Below are 20214 nucleotides of genomic sequence, written 5' to 3'. Positions count from 1 at the left end.
ATCTCCAAATTGAAAAAGGCTGAACAGTCTTTGAGTTATAGTCCTTTAATTGGTGCAGCCTGAGTTGAGGTGGTACGAATCTTTCTAGGGAACTGTCCAGTTGCCAAGTCGATTACAGCTACTGTCATTTTCCCAGAGAAACCATAAAACACAGCAACAACAACACGACTTTGGCTTCTTTGGGACGTTTGCCATAAGCCATAATTGCCTAGTTCCTCACAGTACACTTATGTAATTCATACTAAAGCACGTAATAGTAACTGCTGTCTTATTGAAATGTGATGAAAACCAGTGAAAAGCCACATGCACTCAATTTAATAAAACAGAGGATGAATTTGAATTTAAAAATGCATCAGGCTTGCGCTTGTTCCAAATTGTCCAACCAGATTGGAATCTGGATCTTGGATCTTGGATCTGGTTGTGAAAAGCCTATGAGCTGAGTCCATGTTTATTTATAATTATAATAATACAATAATAATGAACTCCTGAATATCATTTGAAATGTGGATATAAATGTACATTGTATATATTACTTTTATTTTTAATTTCCCGATGATTATATTGAACACTCATTTGTTTATTACTTTTATTAATGTTTCTATCTGAACTATCCCTTTCGCTGCCTTAACATTGCAACCTTCCCCATAATGGGAGGCCTATTGTATTGTTTGGTGTCTCGTACAGGGCCGGCCCAAGCCTTTCGGGGGCCCTAAGCAGAATTTGATATTGGGGCCCCCCCTCCCACCTAGCGGAGTCATTTGCGCTCGACGATTATTGACAAAAATGTCACACTACAATGATTTGACAATGAATTAATTGACATTATCAATTGTATTAATACTGAATTACGTAGATGTGATTTCCTGTATTTTTTATATGGCCAGCTGGAGAAGGGAAATACCTAAATTTAAGCATATTCATAGCATTTTGCTTTTTGACTTATTGAGATGGTGACTTGGGCTTGGGCTTCAGTGCCCCTTGACCTCTTGGGCCTGGAAGGCTCATTCAGTTGCTGTCATGCCAAAAATATTCTAGACTTTTGTCCCTTGATAGACCCCTGTATTATTATAGTCGTTATTTACACCAAAACAGTCACCTTTTAACCTTAGAGGGCACTTAGATCACAGATTTATTTTAAACTTTCATATTCAAAGTAAAGCATCAAGTGTGGTTTACTGAAGTTAAATTGTAAAATAATTAAATACAACAGCATTTGTATTTTTTTTTAAAGTATCAGTTTAATAAACAGATCTTTCAACAGATTTGTAAATGTGCAATCTTAAACTGAAATCAAAATACACAAACATTAGTATTATCAAAAATAACATTAAAAAATAAAAAATAAATAATGATAGTGCCTCTGTATTCCAAACAAACGATCACAAACATATTAAATAAATAATTTGCAACTGTGCAAATGCGTATTAAGTTAGCAATTTCCAATTACAAAATAAAACCAAAATAGACAAGCATGAATATAATAAAAAATAGAACGTTACATAGATACATAGATTAAATAATGAAAGTGACTCAGTATTCAATTAACCTTTTAAACTAACTATTTGGAACTTCTTAAATCAAACTGTTTCAAAACATTCAAATAAACGATAATAACAAAACTGATAAGTCAGTAACATGACAGCAAGGGTTCAACAATCAATTATTGTGAAAATATTCCCAACTGTCTCAATACAATGTAACTGTCCTCAAAATGTAATTTTTTTTTTTTAAATGTGTCATGTCATATTAAAAGACTATGTAGCCATTTGCCATCAAGAAAAACCTCACCTGCTGTATCATCAGCTGTGGAGGCACTGACACTTGATGACACATCGGGGGCAGGTACAGTTGGTTGTGCTCCAAAATACTTCAACAGTGTTCCTGAAAAAATAACATTGCAAAAGTGCATAGTTGATAGTGAGTTTATGAAAAATGAGTTTATTTTGCCATCATTACTTACACTCATCAACAAACAATTCCACACCTAACCATTCCTATTCTAGTGAGGCAAAATAAGGCACAGCCTAATTGCAGTGTGGTGAACACTTAACATCCTAAATATAATATTAATACAATATAAGTATATTTTTATCACAGACGTCTCCTCACTTCAACATGGTGTTTTCTCATAAAGACCAATAGGCCATCTCTCAACAAAGATCTTAGAGCAGAGATCACATTGTGCTCCATCTTTGGCTGAGATGTCACTTTTACTAACGTGCACAGGCACAGCAATGCTAGCTTGCATCCCTTACACCTAGAAGGTTAAGTTCACCTTTGGCTGTTTCCTCCAATATAAACCGATATCTCACGGACTAAGACTCTGCACTTAGTCGCTGTCAGACTCACCACTATGTCACATTTATAAAACAGTACTGTTTTCATGTAGCTAGCTACTAGTGCTAATGTCCACCTCAGTCAGCGAGCTAACGTTAGATTAAGCCTGGCAAGAGCTAGCAGTACATGTTTGATTGAACATCCTAAACACTGCCAATATCGTTGACATCTGATATACACCTAGATAAATGTATATTAATGAGATACATACACTGTTGATGAATATAGCTCATGTGATGGCAAATATAAGATGACATTAACTCGCTAGCTAGCTAGCTAGCTAACTCCTATGATAGCTTGAGCTGCTCCTCCCTCAAATGAGTTCAAAACATATTTTAAATAATCATGCAATCATACCTTTATCTTGCTCTTTTTTCTCATCTTCTGTCCTTTTCTTTTTCCGTTTTTGGGCACCAGAGAGATACGTCCTTTTAGATGACATGCTTATATATGTCCCTTCCAACTTAACCTTGAGTATTATGCAGTGTCTGTCTATGACCGCGAATTATCTGTCAGCAGATTGAGCACGCAGTTGATATGCATGACTTGAACGCTGGCAGATATATTGATCGTAAAATCAGAATTTTCTTGTATAGATGTATTCTTTATTTCATTCAATCAGGTCACTTGTTTAAGTTATTTAATATTATTATTATTATTATTTTTAATTATTTTTAATTATAATTTTTTTTTTCCGATAGGGGGCCCCCTGGCGGTCAGGAGGCCCCAAGCGCGCGCTTGTATCGCTTATGCCTCGGGCCGGGCCTGGTCTCGTATCATAGAATTTCATCTCATACCGTATTGTATCATTTGGCATTGTGTTCTATGTTATTATGTGTGTATGTCTTACAGTTGGATTTGAGTAAAGGATTCGTTTAAAGGACTTTAAAGAGTAAATCAGGAAGTTAGCTAAAATTCGGAAGCATTCCTCTTTTCTGGCCCTGATGTATTTCTTCGTGACCTCACCTCACAGCCGTCCCCGAGACAAATCTGTGACAGCTTGTTGCTGCTTGATTGCTGATTCGACTCAGATGAGACGCAGCAGATGTGAAGCGTTTCACTGGCAAATATGCAAAGATGAAGTTCATTTGAGACAAAGTTGTGTAGAATTATGCCTCAGGAAGCTTTCAGTATTGTCTCTTTGAATTGTGGACACACTTTTCAGCAGCAAGTTAAAACCCCAAGCTCTGGCCTTGGGCAGTTAAGGATTTCCCTACCTGCCTGCAGTGATCGTCCAGGCTGTTCTTTTTGCGTTGACAGCTACAGTGGTCCGGGTGTTTGCTGAATATCTCTTTGTGAAGGCAGAGCTCTACCTGAAACTCCTCGGACAGATTATTTCTTGTCCACCACTGCTAAATCTGATGTTACTGTGACGCAAATGAACAATTGCAGATTCCCATTCACCAAGCTGTGCTTCTGCTTGATGATTGAAAGAGCAAACCAATTTATGACGACTGTTATCAATTAATTTTTGCCTTCAGTGTGAATGAAACGCCAAATGCCTAAAAAAAACACCCATTACTCTGTCTGCTGCTGTCAAATGTAATTCAGTCAAGCTGCGTTATCAAGTCATTTCATTGAGAATAGAAATCGACTCAAACCGTACCTTGTCTTGAAACATAATGGAAGTGAATTAGTGTCTTTTAATAATAGCAAGGTGAGAGCAGTTAAATGAACCATCACACTCATGTTCAGCTTGTAGAAAATTGCCTTTCTATCATCGTCATATTTGAGGTTATTATTACGTCACAACCGCAATTTGAGTAAATTATGGTGAATTTCGGCTGTCGCTTTTTATTCCAATTTCCCCTGGAAATTATCAGCAAACAGAGAACTAGAAGCTGTGAAATTACCATGACAGTTTAAAATAAGAATTAAAGTTTGAGATCGGGCCTCGTCCTACAACTTTAACAACCATTTCCCAACTCAATGATTTGATTCAGGGGAGCGTCTCCTGAAACACTGCATTATTCTAAAAATGGTAAAATTACATTCAGAAATTGTGCTTAAGATTGTGTAATGGTCATGGATAAAAGAAATATGGACTATTGGTCTCACACGGGAAAAGAAAGAGCGGCCTCCTACATGAAAGTCATGGATTTGGTTGAACCAGTCGTCCACCTCAACCCTACACCTAACTCGGCCTTTGTCACTCGACTCCCAGAGTTCATAACACATAACTATGCAAGGTGGGGGGAGGGGGATCCTTTGTTTATGGACATTTACCTTGTTTTCCTTGTGTTTACATTTGTGTTCTGGTTTGGTTATTCTCCATTTCCTGTTTTATTTTGAAATGATGCACCTTGTGTGTCTCCAGCTTGGTTTCCTGCCCTTGTGACCGTCTGCACCTGCTCCTCATGTGTTTCACCTGAGCTCAATCATCCCTGCCTCCCTTGTGTGTATATAAGTCTCGGTGCTTTGTCTTCGTCAGTTTGTCTTGTTGTTACATGTCGGTTGCTTGTGCAGATGCCTCTGTTTGCCTGTATGTTGATTATTTGGACAATGCTTATTTTTTCCTTCTCCTTGAACCTTTGCTTGATTTAAAGACGTTTTTGTTTTTGCACCTAAATTAGTTTTCCTGCATTTGGCTCAACCTGCTCACCACAACTTAAAACAATTTCTATGAACATTTTGGGGGGGAGTGGAGCAGAACCCAAACCCACTGATCAAGATAAACGGGTATAGATTGCAAGCTGAAGCAGGCTCCAAGGAATAGTTTACAGAAATGTTTAAATTGTTGTTTTTGAGGATATCAGCAATAGGATTTCATTTGGCGCCACACTGCTGACCACAGAATGTAAACCTACAACGAAAACCCTTCTTTTAATCTCCCTCCGAGAGAATTGTTTGTTTATCGGACTCCTATCCAGGCCAGTGAATTTACCTACAACCTGTCAGTCACATCCTCTGTGCTTCCGCTGCAACCCCCCCCACTGCCTGAGTTATTGGATTGATTCAGCTGACTCTGTTTGATGGCCATAATCTCATTGCACATTTAGCTGATTTAATTTGGCATGCTAGTGACCAGGCCGTGCAGGGGTGTTGACAGACTATAAGGCTGTGGTGACGGGGATCTCTCAAATCAGGCTGTGTGTGTCAGTGTGTGTGTTTGTGTGTGTAAATGAGAGCATCTAAGTATTACACGGGGATGTAGTAGTTCTGGAGGATTGGGTTTCAGTGTGCACTCGGGGGACTCTGCTCAGCATGAGAGAGAGACGATAGCGCGACTTCTCAAAAGCAGCTAATAAGCTCTAACGACCTGACTGATGGCGCTCATGCATTAACCAAACCAATGAATCCAGCCTCTCTTTGCACCCCTGTCCTCCAGCCTCTGTGGAAGTGAGTGAACGATGTTAATTTAGCCGGGCAGCACGCCACACTTGAAACATGAGGAAAAGGGTTTCTGTGTGGACCAGCTCCACTCAGGCTTTAACCATTTATTACTTTCACAGGTCGAGACAAAAACGACGTGATGCGCATTTATAATTCGGAGTTTGTTTGAAAGTAAACACTTGTTCTCCAGTTGCGTGATTTTTGACATTAAGTTTTTGAAATGGACATTGTCAGTGTTACGTCCAACTCAAAGGAGACGTTTTATTTTACAACAAATAACCCAAAGCATGTTCACTAGATTAGCATGTACTTTTCCTTCGTTGATATGTCACGTTAAAAACCAGATGAACAAATCAGTGTGACGGATAGAATTATCTTAAATGACCAAACGTACAGTATGTAAGAACATTTTGACGTTAATTTGTTCCATGTCCCATCAGATAACATGGAGAAGGCAGGGTTTATATACTGTACTGCACCCAGCGGCGATCAAGACTCTTCGGCTTGACTCTAAGGGAGCTGTAATGTCGTCAAACCTTCCATAGAGTCTGTGATCTCAATCCTGAAAAGAAAACATTGTATGATAAGTAGAAGATTTGCACGACAATAAAACAGGGTCATTGATGATGTAGAGTTAAAGTGATTAATAGTGAAATTCAGTAATGTGAAGAGCAGATTGGAACCAGTTTAGAGCAGTTATAATCATTTTCACCGAGTAAAGAATCGTTCTTTTACTTTCAGACAAACTGAGACAGAGGATGAAAACTGGGGGGGGGGTAATAACAGGCCAGAAGAGAAAAAAAGGACAGGAAAGTGCCACAAGATAAAAAAAACAGACTTGGTGAGAACAGTCCTGATTTACATTTGTGCTCTGGGTAGAACCACAGACCCTGAGGCTGCAGCTTTTCAAAATTCAACATGTTCAGTGACTTTGCTGCTTCGGACCAACACAACACAACACAACCTCCTCAATGACAGCTGAAAGAGAGAATTACCTTTCTACGGACCATTTACACATTCAAAACTGAAGGGCAACACTGATATTAAAGACATGAATGTAGCATTATGTTATATTTATACATTATATGTAACTTGTGTCTGATCACATGATTAAAAGCCAATGTTATCTCATGTGATGTATGTATTTTATATGGGCCAAAGCACACTGTTATTCAGTTTTGACTAAATTAATAATATTGCACATTCAGACGTATGGAATTGAAGGAGCTTGGTGAAATACATACACGTTAAATATTCATTCACAAATATGTCTCTCCAGCTGGGCCATGCCGAGGAGCCTGGGAAGCCACGACAGCACGAGAGCCAAGAAGAGGCCCTGAAAGCCTGTCAGAGCGCCGAGGGAGGAGGGTTACTCATGTAACTTCATGATCACACACCATGTCTCCGTTCACATCAGGACACAAACCCAGTTCACAGGACCGAGGGGAACAACTTAAACATTCCCCCCCGCCACTTCCTATCTTCTTATACCCAGAGGACATGTAATAGTTTCATGATAAAATATAAAACACTTGTTTTATTTATAAACCACTGTGTGATTAACGTCAAGTACATACGTCCGTTGTGAGAGATTGTTTACATCCAATTTGACTTCACACATCTGGAAATGTTGGAAACTTTTACTCGCATACTCTTTGCGACAGCGCTCTTACTTTGAAGGGCACGATAAATTAAATAAATAATAAATAAATGTAACAATGCTGATCCAGCTTAAAGAAATTGTCAATTCTCTTGAAGCTAATGACTCAAAATATGCTATAACAACTGTGTGGGTAGACACTGCTATACCCACTGTGCATGCGTACTATGAATTCCATGCATCAGCTGAAAAACAAAATTGGACACTGGTTAACCTTATTTTACTTTACAGCTCGACTAAATTCCATCCTGAGCAACACTACATTATATATATTATATATAGATGCCAGTGCTCCAGGTGTCCATGATGTCCACGGCCATCTGTGTCTGCCAGTTGTGAGCTGTGTTATGCCCAGACAGATTGATTATGGACGACATGTTGTGCACAGTTGAAGGTCAGGTGAAAACTACACTCTCTCAGAGATCTGTGGGACGTGCGATTGGTCACATTTTCAACACTTCTGGAAAGTGTCCGTAGTATCACTTCAGCTGTGTAAAGAACGAAAATAGAGAGAAATTCAACATCAGACTCCTTTCTCACCTCTGCACAGTTGGGCAATCATGAGATGAGGTACGTCAGGTCAACGGTTTCATAAAGTACAGAAACCAGAGATCGGTTCGACACAGGCGCACAATGTGACATCGGAGAGGAACCTGTGATCATCTGTTCTGATGGAGTACACACAGTTCCAGTGGGTCTGAACCAAATGTCAACTCTTGTATAAACCAGCAACCGCAGCCAACATCATAAGAACGCCAAGAACGACTGGTTTGAACATGCTTTTAACTTTTTTATTTTTAACATTGTGAATGTTCACCAATACAAAAAAAACAGTTAAAATCCTCTTTCACATACATTGTAATTTATTCTTTCACTAGTTGGACAGAGTTTGATAAGCGGACACAATATAAGATGAACTGTATACACCTGGACACAGTCTGCTTTTACTGACAGGTCCCTCATAACCACATACACTGTACATAACCACCTTCATGAGAACATACAGAGGAACCTTCCTGTTTGGGCCTTTTTAGAGAATACATTCAGACAGAACCACTTTGGTCCAGAGAGGGGAGTGACCCAAGCTGCTGGTTTCAAGAAAACAAACATGATCACGGCTTCAAATACATGTATTGGTTTGAAATAAAAATCTGCAATATACCTATATACACCACGGAACCCTAGTTTACTAAAAGTGCACAACATTCCTTTGTTGACGTGTTAATATCCAAACGTGTCTCGTGCTCCGTGGAACATGAAAGACACAACTCATTACCTCTGAGCGAGAGCACTGCCACTGTGTGCATCACACTCCCGGCTCAACTCAACAACAATGTTGACTCTCTGCCTGCTCCATTACAGTCCTCAGAAGCAATTTCGTATATTTATTTTTTCTAACCCAATTCCCGCCAGCACGTGGCTGCAGTGTAAAATGCACACAGTTGTTATCTGAAAGAAAAACATGTTGCTGTTGTGCTTCAATTTAACTCCAACCTGCAAAAGTAACTGGGAGGACTGACGCTGAGAGCAGCTTCCATTACAAAACGCAGAGCTGCGTCTTACCGTAGGCGTGACTTCTGGGAATGTCCTGCAGTGTGGGGCTGTATGTGTTAGAGCGGGACTGACTCATATCGACCCCTGATCTCTGCGCTCGCTGTGAAGCCTGTTGCACTGTTTAACATCAACCCGCTGCACCTCTGGCTGCCACCGGCTGATTCGACCTACTGTAACACATGCAGACATCTGGAATACTGAAACGACACACATTCATACCCAACGGAAAATATACTCTTATATACACACACACGCACATTACACATATGGACAGTAATCAGGTAAATCACATATACACTGTATACACACAGTATTTAGCAATTATAAATTAACATTGTGCAAATAGTCATACATACCAAGTTGAGTTAGTTCTGGCAAAAGATATTCAGCAACTTAAACGTTAACTGATGGTTTTTGAAGAATATTCCCTTTTTTTCAAAAAACAAAGAACAAAAAAAGCAATATATTCAGAAGCAACTGTACCACTGCTAATTTAGCTTTCTTTGTCACTAGCATGATTACCAGAGGGGATTTGATCTTCTTACGGGCCTGGAGCTTTGCACAGACTCCACAGGCCCCGCGGACACAGAATAAGGCTGAATACTGAACTGTCTGTAGAGGAACTGACCACTTGCAGTCTTTATCACAGACTCTCTGACTTTTTGGCCTTTGCACAGCGGAGACACTGATGCGATGGCATGGCGCACACGGCTGCATGCACGACAGCTTCTATTTAGCATCGCGCACACACACCCTTCCGCCAGTGGTGACATGCTACTTTGAGTCACATCGTCATACTTTATGCATGTGTGCCTTTACAGGTCACGTCTATGTGCCATGTTATTTTAACTCCGTGATTTGAGTGCACACTTCCCCCGATCTGCTTTCATCTCGAGAGTGATTGAGAGCAAGTTCACATCGGCCGTGTGAGTCAGATAACATCTTGATGGTGAGGAGGGAGAGAACTCCCTTAAGATTTTTTTATTATAAAGCTGCTAAGCAAGTCAAGCGCTCATCACTTTAGCTTATTTATAATTCATCCCATACCATCACTTGACCTCTTTTAAGGTCTATACGTAAGCCAAGAATGAGAGCAGCTGCCAATTTCCCCTTGGGCCCTGGAGGGGTTGGGGGGGGGGGGGGACACTCGAACAACACTGTGGTCACCGTCCTGTGTGAGGTACAGTGGACAGACTGCTTCTTCCTTTTCTGTACATGTTCACCAGAGTCAGTTCGGACATAAACACTAACAGATACCAGAGCACAAGAAGCAGTGTCCTTCTTCTGGGTCACTTGTTTGGTATTTTTTTGTGTATACAGTTCAACGTCCAGTTTGTCTTTAACCTCCAGTACCACAAAAACACACATTTACAAATTCACAGCACAAATGAAAAACAGAGGCTTATGTAAAACGACCCTGCGTCCTTTTTTCCCCCTTTGTTGCCGTTGCTATTTGAGGTTTCGGGCTTTTTTGTATTATTTTACAGGGCTTATATCTGCCTTTGAGATTCTGTTGTTGCATTGTTCAACATGCAGCAGTTTCTTACACCGTCCGACAAACATCTACAGAAATGCATTCACAAAGCTCACAGCACATTCGGACCCTCAGCGTTGGATGTCTGCCATGGTTTTTTCCCCTCCGTTCTCAGGCTGTGGAGAGGGCTGAGTGCTGTTCAGTCTCCCGGTGTCACTGATCTCTGTGCAGAGGCCGCTCTGACAGATGACTCCACCAGCCCAGCTCTTCACAGCCACCCAGCGCAGTGTGTCGGAGCCAGCGCTCTCAAAGCCCTCCAAGTTTCCTCACAGAGTTCCCGGAGCCTTTCACAGGTGGCTCTCTGCGTTCTCCCTCTTTGCCTTGTAACACTGCGCCTTGTCCGTGAGGCTGATGTCCTCCACCAGGGTGCAGTTGCTGACGGTGCCCCGGTGCAGTGGAGAGGTGCACTGCCCTTCCCCCGTATTGTGCGCCGCGCCGTTATGGCAGCGAGCCACCAGCATGTGCCTCTCCTCGGGGCTGCAGAGTGGAGCGGAGGCTTTGGCGATGTCCGGGAGGTGAGGCAACCGGGAGACGTGGTTCAACAGGCTGCCGGTCTTGGTGTTGGGGGTGTTGCTGTAAGTGTGGCGGTACTCCTCCTCGATGTTCCTCCCGAGCTTCCAGCGTTTCCACTTCTTCAGGATCTCGGACTGCACCTGAGGAGAGGACGGAGACGAGGAGATGTTAACAGCTGTGAACCAGGAGAACAGTCGGGGGTCGACGAGATGTTTAAAAAAAAAAAAAAATGGGTGCAAATGAAGAGACTCACTTCTTTGTTCACGAAGCAATACAAGATGGCCACCAATAGACCCTGTGGACAGAGCAAATACGGAGTCAGTCTTCATAATAGCTACTCACGCAAATTCTAAATGTACAAAGCCCATTGGCTATTGGCTGACGTTAACAAAGATTGTGGGCAGCAGCAGCCAGTGGATATCGAGGCCATGAGTTTGTCTTTGGTTTCTCATCACGATAGTGTTGGAGCTGAGAGACGACATCAACGACATTCATTTTTCACAAATCGCAGCATTTCGGCTAATCTCTCTGAGCAGCCATCTGCACGTGAATACAGTTTGCATTGTGTTCTGCCTCCATGCTCTCTGCACTGACTGTTTACCTGGCAACCAAAGCCAGCTCGAACGTGATTGGTCCCTTGCCTACAGATTGGGCATGTTCACGTACACGCTCATTATCTTCTGTCTGAAAGTCCCACTACAACTGCACTCGTCTCTACATGACTTAGAGATTCTCGTAGCTTCCTCCTCTCCCTCGCTCACCTCCTCGAGGCTGTTCCCCTGCTGGTTGGCTGTAGTCGTGACACATGTCATCTGTGTCCCCGTAGCAAAAAGGTCACTGTCATCACGTCCGTTAACAGCCTCGACAGCACATTATGTTAATGTGATCCCTCCTGACACAGGAGTAAATACAGCACTCCTCAGTTTTCTGAGAGGCTCAAGATAAGCGCACAGATGCTCAGACTTGGGAACAGATCTCTGAACAAGCCCGTCACTTAGAGAAGCTGTTAATTTAGTGCAGCACTGACATTTGGGTTTGATCAAGAGCTACTTATAAGTCTGAGCTGTAATTGTGCGTCAAGTTCCACTGTTTAAGATGAACTCAAATTTGAGGTATTTAGGTTTTACCACTTTCTTTGACTTTACTCAGTATAACATTCTTTCTTTTAATATTTGTTCTCATTAAAGCGACAATGGGGGATTTATGGAATCACAAAATACCACATCACTGTCTCAACTCTGAGCCTTCCTGATTTCACTGAAACCACTGAACGTCTGATTCACCGTCTGTTTTAATGTTCCGTGACACTTTCCCCACAGGGACTGATGAGTCAGTCTCTTTTCACAAATCACATGTGGCATTCTTTTGGTAAGTGAAAGTAATAACTGAGGCTTTTAGTTTGAGTTCTTCTCCGAGTCCGACCTGGAAGGACGAGAGGAAGAGGTCGATGAAGAGCTTGGTGAGACGCAAACTGATGGTGGTCTTGGTAGATTCGTCCGTCACAAAGATGAAGACCACCTGATGGATACCCAGCAGGGGGATCAGGGTGAGAGTCGACTTAGCCAACCTGAGAGAAAGAAATGGGAGAGGACAGATAAAGAGAATAAGAAATCAACAGTGTACAGTTCACGGCAAAGCGCTTCAATGTTTGAACTCACCTGATCTTGTAGTCGGTGTATCTCATCTGGTGCGCTCGAAGCTTTGACACAAGAATTTTTATGATATGGATGAAGATGAGGAAGTTGATCTGTGAGGGACAGAGACACCAGCGTTGATAAACACAGTTTCAATTGCATGTTTAACAGATTTAGAAATAGCCGTTCATCCCTTTTAAGATCCGTTTTTTTCACAGTTTAAGAAACTTGTTGTCATGCAGAATATTTTGGTTTAGCAATGAATGATATTTGAGCAGTAGATCGAGGTGTAGGAAATGTTGTTTGTGCTGCTCAAAGCACTTAGAATTTACATTTGAATTTGAATTTGAACAAGGAAAAATCTCGGATCTGGATAACACAATACCTCAGATGAAACCAAAACTTTGTGCATGAAAGAACACCACCAGTGCTAAATAAAAAAAATGAATGTGTTTGTGATCTATGATGTTTGTGAACGCAGCAAATGCTTCCTGTTTTCAGGAAACCTTTTCACTGCAGTTGCCATTTCAAGAAGTAGTGGTGTTCTCCTGATGAGAATTAGTGGTGATGTGACCTTTTTATTAACAACCAAGGAATGGATAATTTACAGGTGGATGGAGGAAGTGAAGCTGTGCCTAGGTTGTACATATAATTATAGTCTAGGATATTATGAATGAAACAGCTGCTTGCTCTTTGAATTGTATTGTGTTAGATTGTGTCTCGATTATGGTTTGTTCTGTAAAACTGTTGGAATAAAAATGACCAAACAAGGAACAGGTGCATGTTATTCAACATTAGCCCACTTTGTACCATTTTGAAAAATGAAAACACAACAAACGTGTTTTTTAACCACAAGCTATAAAAGCCACATCCCCTGCCTGCAAAATTATCATCACACTTCTACATAATCTAATACGTACACGTGAATGTCTACATCTCCTACATCTCACATTATATCATATTTTATATATTTGTATAAACGATGATTGTTGAATTTGTGGAAGTGGCAGTAATTACTTGAATGGGGAAGTTCACATGCACACACACACACACACACACACACACACAGAGAGGGAAACAGTGAAATGGGAACCAGCCCTCCCAACCCTGCGACAACTCAAACACAGGAATTCCTGTGAGATACAAGCCACTTAGCAGGATGATTAATGTATGGAAAAACGTGGCATGCCTGTGTAATTGACCCGACACTAGAGCCATGACAAATCTGACTTATATTTAGGATCAGGACCGACCAGTGCAGGGCTCACCTACAATAAAAGGTCTGGTCACAGAATGCGTAGAGAGCAGCTACATTGTGCAGTTACAAAAAGATATATCGTGTTTCACTGATCCAGAAACCTTTGACTCTGAACATGTTTCCCAGATGTTGGGCCCAAAGTACAGACTATCTTTTATACTTCATGAATAAATGAGTTGTGTTTAATATTACATAGCAGTGTATGAAAGGAAAAGGAAATGCTGGTCGGGATGGGACGTGCAAAATATATATATATATATGGTTATTGTGTTAAGACTAATCATTGCAAACCCCACATGCACATTGAAATATGTATTGAGGAATTCATTGCATTGGTATCTTGATTTGGAATAAATGTAAGAAAACATAAAACAGTTATATAACTTTATAACATTTAACTTGATGGGTTTGCAGTTTTTATAACATTAAACCCACTTATTTTCGAATTTTAAAGAATAAAACAAAGTGAAAGCAACTGTATGGATGTAAAATGTGAAATAATTTATGCAAAATGTCTTTCTTTCTTCAGCCATATTGTTATATTCTTGAAATATATATTTTAAAATATTATAAATTTTAAATGTACTTTTAACAGTATTTGTATCCAACGTATTATAAACTGATATATTGCTTAAAAAAGGTATTTTTTGGTAAAATTACATAAAATTATGCAAGATTTGTCAAAAGTTTTTTTAAATTGGGATTTTTCCCAATTTAAAAAAAGTTGAAAATAGATATTCAATGTAGTCCATTCAAACTGAATGTTTTTCTTAGATCTCATGACAAACTTCAGTAAAAAGTTTATTCCTGTAATGTTAGATTTTTAAGATTTTTCCTATGATTTTAAAATACAGGACCATGGGAAAATATAAATACACAAAAATATTTTACAGTGTATGATCAGAAAATGCAGGAGACAGAGAAATGGAATGAGAAGAAGGAAGAGGAAATTTACCACAACTGCCAGCAGAATTGGGGAACGTATGATCCACCAGTAATTCATGTCTATGTTTTGCCCCCAGCACCTGAAAGAGAAAAGCAGATATTGAAACATGCATCAAAGGTCCCATGTTTTTAGACGTGGCTCATCCTAGAGAGTGTGGCCTTAAAAATCTCCTTCACCTCATTTACAGCTGAAGTGTATAAGCCAGACCCTACGAGACGGTATGACAGAGATTTCAGGCGCTAGACTTTATCATGAACGATCACGGCTGCCCAAACACAACTTCCCTTCTGCACAGTTTCCAGATTTGACATCCTGCCCAAAATTAAACATGTCTGTGTGAAATCTTCAATTGCAGCCAACTCCTCACATAGTAATTATGTGTGAAATTGACCATGAGTTGTATCAACACTCATACATTTAGGATGAAGAGCGTCTGCCATGTGCTGCAGTCACGGTTGAGAAGTCAACAAGGATGAGCTCAAACGTAAAATGTTTGGCAGGCTCTCGTTTGGACTACAGGAAGAGAAGTGACGGAAAGAATGAGAGGGAGAGAGAGAGAGAGAGAGAGACAGCACTGTGGAAACTTACTCTTGATTTTCATACAGATATTTAGCTATCACCCAGGGCACAAGGAATATCAACGGAGTACCTGCGAGGAAAGAGAATGGTCATTTTAAACTTTATCTGCTCTTTTTCTTTTTGATGCAGATATTTGATCCTCACAGAAAACGAGCCTGTGTCCACGGACTTATTACTCCCGCTCACCCCAGCCGATGCACAGGTAGATTTTGAAGTAGTTCCTCTCTGTGAACACGGTGATCACCAGCAGGTTGTGGAGGTAGATGCCCTCCACCAGCAGCCAGTAGGTGTTGGCCATGATGCTGTATTGCATCATCACAACGGCGATGCGACAGCTCACTGTTATCTGTAAGACAAGCGGCGAGGTTTCTTTTCACCAGAGTGTCGGGCTGTGAGATGTTCAGGGTTATTTAGTTTGGGGATGATGGGAGTGGTGAGATGCAGCAGATGGGAGCAGCTCCTTCTGCCGCCGGGACTTTGTGTCCACGGTGTGCAGATTGTGCAACAGCAGCGTCTTTAACCCCAGCCTCATCCAGCTGTCACCCCCCCCACACACACACACACAACACCAACACTCCACACATCAACCTACACAGTGGACCCTCCCTGCTTTAATTCTGTACCTCTACATTTCCACAAAATTACCTTAATTGTTTCCAATGCACAACACATTTTTTTTTACCTCTGAGGACTTTATGCTTTTCTCTGTTTGTTAGATTGTGAACAGGATTACACAAAAAGTACAAAACCAATTTCCTGGAAACTGTGTGGGTAAGTGGAACATGACCGACGGAAGAACCCATTGATTTTCGGTGTAGATCCAGATCAGGAGGTGGATTCAGGATTTTATTTTATTATGTGTGCTGTAGTGAATTTAAAGGTGTTTCATAAGGGGACTGCTGGGCCTTGGCAGATATGCTCTTTACTAACTGTCCAATTATTTGGTTTTATTGTTAAATATACATCATCATTATGCCCATTCAATTTTGGTTGTGCAGCCTAAAGTGCCTTTTTACCTGAGGGACTGTCAACGAGGCAAATAACAGAGGAGTCATCTAATATGAGAAGGAAGACAAATTAAAAGGGTAACACTAAACCCCTGAAACATCTAAAGAAGAAACACCACTTAATTCCTTATTGTTAATTAACCCCTAAAGTGAAGACTGAGATATAAATGCCCAGACACACAGAAAATAATTACAGAAGAGAAATCACAATTTGTATACAGTCTCCTAATGGTCTCTGTAAAACACTGTCCTTTACAGCTTGTCGTTTATCTGCAGATCACTCGCACTGACCTCATTGTTGACCAGCAGCTCCACTGGAGGCATGGACGCCCGGGGGAATTCCTGCTCCTGGTCCCTGCTGAGGTCCTGCGATGTGATGTTGGCCACCAGCAGAGCGTCCTTGATGAGGATAGACAGCGCTCGCAGGATGAAGGATGCAAACAGATTCATGTGGATGTTGTTCCTCATGCAGTGCAGCTTCCTAATGAGGGGATAGAAAGAGCGACAACACTGGTACAAACCACTACTACCACCATTTCCACTCTGGGCTTTGTTTGATGTAGAATCAACTGGAATTCATATGAAAAACCTCATTACCTGAAGAATATGAGGATACCGAGCGCCAGCACCAAAGCCACCAGAGATAAGGAATATCCCACTGTGTACATGATCCGGATGTGGCCATAGTACTGCTGCAATTTAATACACATACAAACATGGACTTAGAATTTTCTGTCTTTCATTTGAGAGGTAATATCTGTCAGAGGTTTACTTCTTCTAACAGTGAGTCCGTGACGTGATGTTTGACTTAGAGATCATTCTCTTACCTTCCTTGGATTATTGGAGTCACACTCGCTGGTATTCTTTGTAGCCACCCACTGGCCGTTTGCGTCACATTCCTGATACACCATGCCGTGCTGAACTACACACACATACACACACACACACACAAACACACACACACACACACACACACACACACACACACACACACACACAGCAGAGTGAACGGCTATGCTTGTTAGGACATTGCAATGACTTCCATTCATTTTTACAGGCTAAGTTAACATGTAATCTTATCAATAGTACAGTCCGTGCCCACCTCTAACCTGACGTACATTAACATCTATTGGTGTCACTGAGGCTACATCATTACTACAACATTTTTAATTTAAAACAAACAATCTCAGTCCATTAAGAGTTTGAGCTCAACATCATTAACAACCTCTGTCCATGCTAACACACCAGTTACCATTGGACACTGGGTGTGTGCCATTTTGAACAGGAAGCACATACAATGAACTAGAAACAATAATAAGGACGGGTCAATTTCTTTTGTTGGACTGACGAAGAGGTGGAGCGGTTACTGTTTACGACTGTGTGAGAAACATGACTGATGGGAACCGGTCAGCAAAGGAATGTGTGTGACTTGGTCCTTGTCTCCTAATGTCTCTGTTTTTGTCTGTCCATACTTCAATGCAGACCCAAAGTTTTAAAACTAAGACGGGACCTGCGTTTCCAACCATTTCTGTTTTTGGGCTTGAAGCCCCGGAGAAGTAGAAGACGTAAACATAGAAACAGCGATGCATTTTAAAACTAAAGTGAGAACCGGCCAGAACATCCTCACTTAATTTGTACATAAGTACAAGTAAACACACACCGGACAGATTGACCGGACAGCTATCTTTCTCTGCAGGATATATTTAGTTACTCCGGATCAACTCCCATTCAGCGTTTGTCTACTAATCCACATGCCTCTCACCTTCATGGTACCATGGCAGATACCACGGACATGGCACGCTCACAGTGGTGTTGGGGACTCCGTCAGGCCAACAGGCGTAATTGTCAAACGTCCTGTTGCACAAGAGGCCTGGGGGTAGAAAAAGAAAAAGTATAAAAATACAGGAGGGATTATCTTGTACAGTTGGAGCCCTTGCACACCTTTCAATGCTGTGTACGACCTGGAGTGGTCTCCAGGTTGTGGTTTACAGTCACATGTCTTTGAAGGGATGGATACTGGTATCATTACAGTCTCTCTCATCTTGACTGCAGTGTCCCCCATTGCTGACCGTCCTCTTATAGCACACCTTTCATCTTCATAACAGAGGAAGTAAAGATTGCTGGCTGTTGGGTGTATGGGAAGCTGGATGTTCAGATGTATGATGTGTTCTGTCTCATCTCCTGCTAATTTGCTATAATACTCATGTGATGACAGGAAGGGTACATGAGTAGTGCAGAGTGGGGGAGGGGAGTTTCTGTTGCACATGGAGGGAAACTGGCTTTTTGAATGGTGGGGCAAACAATGTCTGTCCCACAAGCAAAAAAATGAGAACGCCTGATGGGCAGCATTTGGAATAAACTAATTATTGAATATATTCCTGTGTTTAAAAGCATCCAAGGTAAATACACCTCCGCCAACCAGTGCACTTTCAGTCTGCATACACTTGTCCCAGATCATGATTTGTTGTGATCTTGACCCTTGACTTCACCAAATTTGAAAGGATCCTCTCAAGCCGTTTAGTGACATGACCTCCAGGTAAAATCCGGAGAATTGAGCCCTGAGTTTACCCAGAGTTTGCCTTTCACAACCGCACAACACAGCTGGAGTTTTTTTTGCACAGACTGGTTCACAACACCAACACATCCTCAGACAGGGACAGGAAGTATTAACTCTGCTGCGTAGATCTAGTGATCATGTCAACAGCACCCCGACACCGTCATCAGCCCTGATCACCACAATGGGCGCAGAGGCATACAAATTATAACTTTCAATACTCTAGGAAACTGGTTATGGTGAAACGTCTGTTATGAGAAATGTTTGGCTCACCGGTGCTCGGCGGGTCTCGGCTATTGTTGCGATCACACTCGTCCATGTACAACTTCAAACTCTCCTTCAGCTTATCCAGGGTGGCAGCAGGAGACACCTGAGGAAACACACGTATGATGTCGGTTTCAGCCTAAGAACCCATTATTCATCCACTTGATGTAGTGCAAGACAAATTTGGGGAACGTGAGCCCCACTCAAGAGAACACAGGTGCATAAAGTGTATTGGCATTCATCTGTTTCAATTCACGTCTTGTATTCAGCAGCTGTATTAGCCCATCCTCAAACTAGCACTGCAATCCATCATAATGACACTGCTCTACTCTAATGTGTTGTCACAAAGGACAGGGCGTGGCCTTTAGTATGGGAAGACTGATATATTGTGCACCCTAACACTCATGTCATTAACAGACAGTTTGTTTAGGCTTCGACAGGACGTCTCTCTGGATTGTTTCAGAAACCGGCAGTGTGTTTGTTTGTGTGTTTGTGTGTGTTTGTGTGTTTGTGCTCTGGGGACCCACCTGGACGCTGCAGGAGACGACGAGCGTTGCCAAAAGGAGGAGCAGCCGTGACATCCCTTTTTCCTGCTGTTGGTGCTGGGAGGGAAAATTGCAGGATGGGGAAGAGTTTTCACCTCATAAGGGGGCTTATCTACGCACACCACACTGCCTGCGTGACACAGAGACACACAATCCATTAAAGCTCATTGCAAATACACAACTTATCACCTCAGCTGGGCCCGGCGGAACCAGAGGACCAAACCAGGTAAAAAAGGCTGGGTCATATATCTATCGCACTTCAGTTACACCAAGAGCTGAGGGCATGCAGAAGTAACACAAAGAGAAAACGTTAGTGTGACTTTGAAGGTAGAACAGTTCCTTATTAGAAAAAGATTTAAAAAAGATATCCTGATCAGATGAATTCACATCCATGGCCATAGGCAAAGAGGTATATAGGTGAACGGTGCATAAGATGGACGACCCAGAAGCACTTTGTCTAGAGCAATCCAGAGAAGAGCCCAAAACCTCCAGGAAA

The 20214-nt window shown here is 41.6% G+C and overlaps 1 protein-coding gene across 3 annotated transcripts in view; it reads right to left on the bottom strand.

Annotated features, from left to right (window-relative positions):
- Positions 1 to 8107: 8107 nt before the first annotated feature.
- gcgra (glucagon receptor a) overlaps positions 8108 to 20214 on the bottom strand; it is a 36567-nt gene continuing 24460 nt past the window's right edge. For all 3 annotated transcript variants that reach the window (XM_053443983.1, XM_053443984.1, XM_053443985.1), the window contains exons 2-14: positions 19701 to 19848; positions 19183 to 19279; positions 18118 to 18225; positions 17183 to 17277; positions 16953 to 17047; positions 16647 to 16836; positions 15535 to 15694; positions 15358 to 15418; positions 14779 to 14848; positions 12590 to 12678; positions 12354 to 12498; positions 11185 to 11226; positions 8108 to 11071 (exon numbers count right to left, since the gene is read on the bottom strand). In XM_053443983.1, coding sequence (XP_053299958.1) covers positions 10706 to 11071; positions 11185 to 11226; positions 12354 to 12498; positions 12590 to 12678; positions 14779 to 14848; positions 15358 to 15418; positions 15535 to 15694; positions 16647 to 16836; positions 16953 to 17047; positions 17183 to 17277; positions 18118 to 18225; positions 19183 to 19279; positions 19701 to 19754 — 1572 coding nt within the window. In that variant the 5' untranslated portion in view covers positions 19755 to 19848 and the 3' untranslated portion in view covers positions 8108 to 10705. The remainder of the gene's footprint in view (positions 11072 to 11184; positions 11227 to 12353; positions 12499 to 12589; positions 12679 to 14778; positions 14849 to 15357; positions 15419 to 15534; positions 15695 to 16646; positions 16837 to 16952; positions 17048 to 17182; positions 17278 to 18117; positions 18226 to 19182; positions 19280 to 19700; positions 19849 to 20214) is intronic.

Source organism: Pleuronectes platessa, chromosome 16, assembly GCF_947347685.1.
Source record: "Pleuronectes platessa chromosome 16, fPlePla1.1, whole genome shotgun sequence".
In the NCBI taxonomy this organism is placed as follows: Eukaryota; Metazoa; Chordata; class Actinopteri; order Pleuronectiformes; family Pleuronectidae; genus Pleuronectes; species Pleuronectes platessa.
Note: the sequence above shows the minus strand (reverse complement) of the source record. Positions and strands in the feature narration are given on the sequence as shown.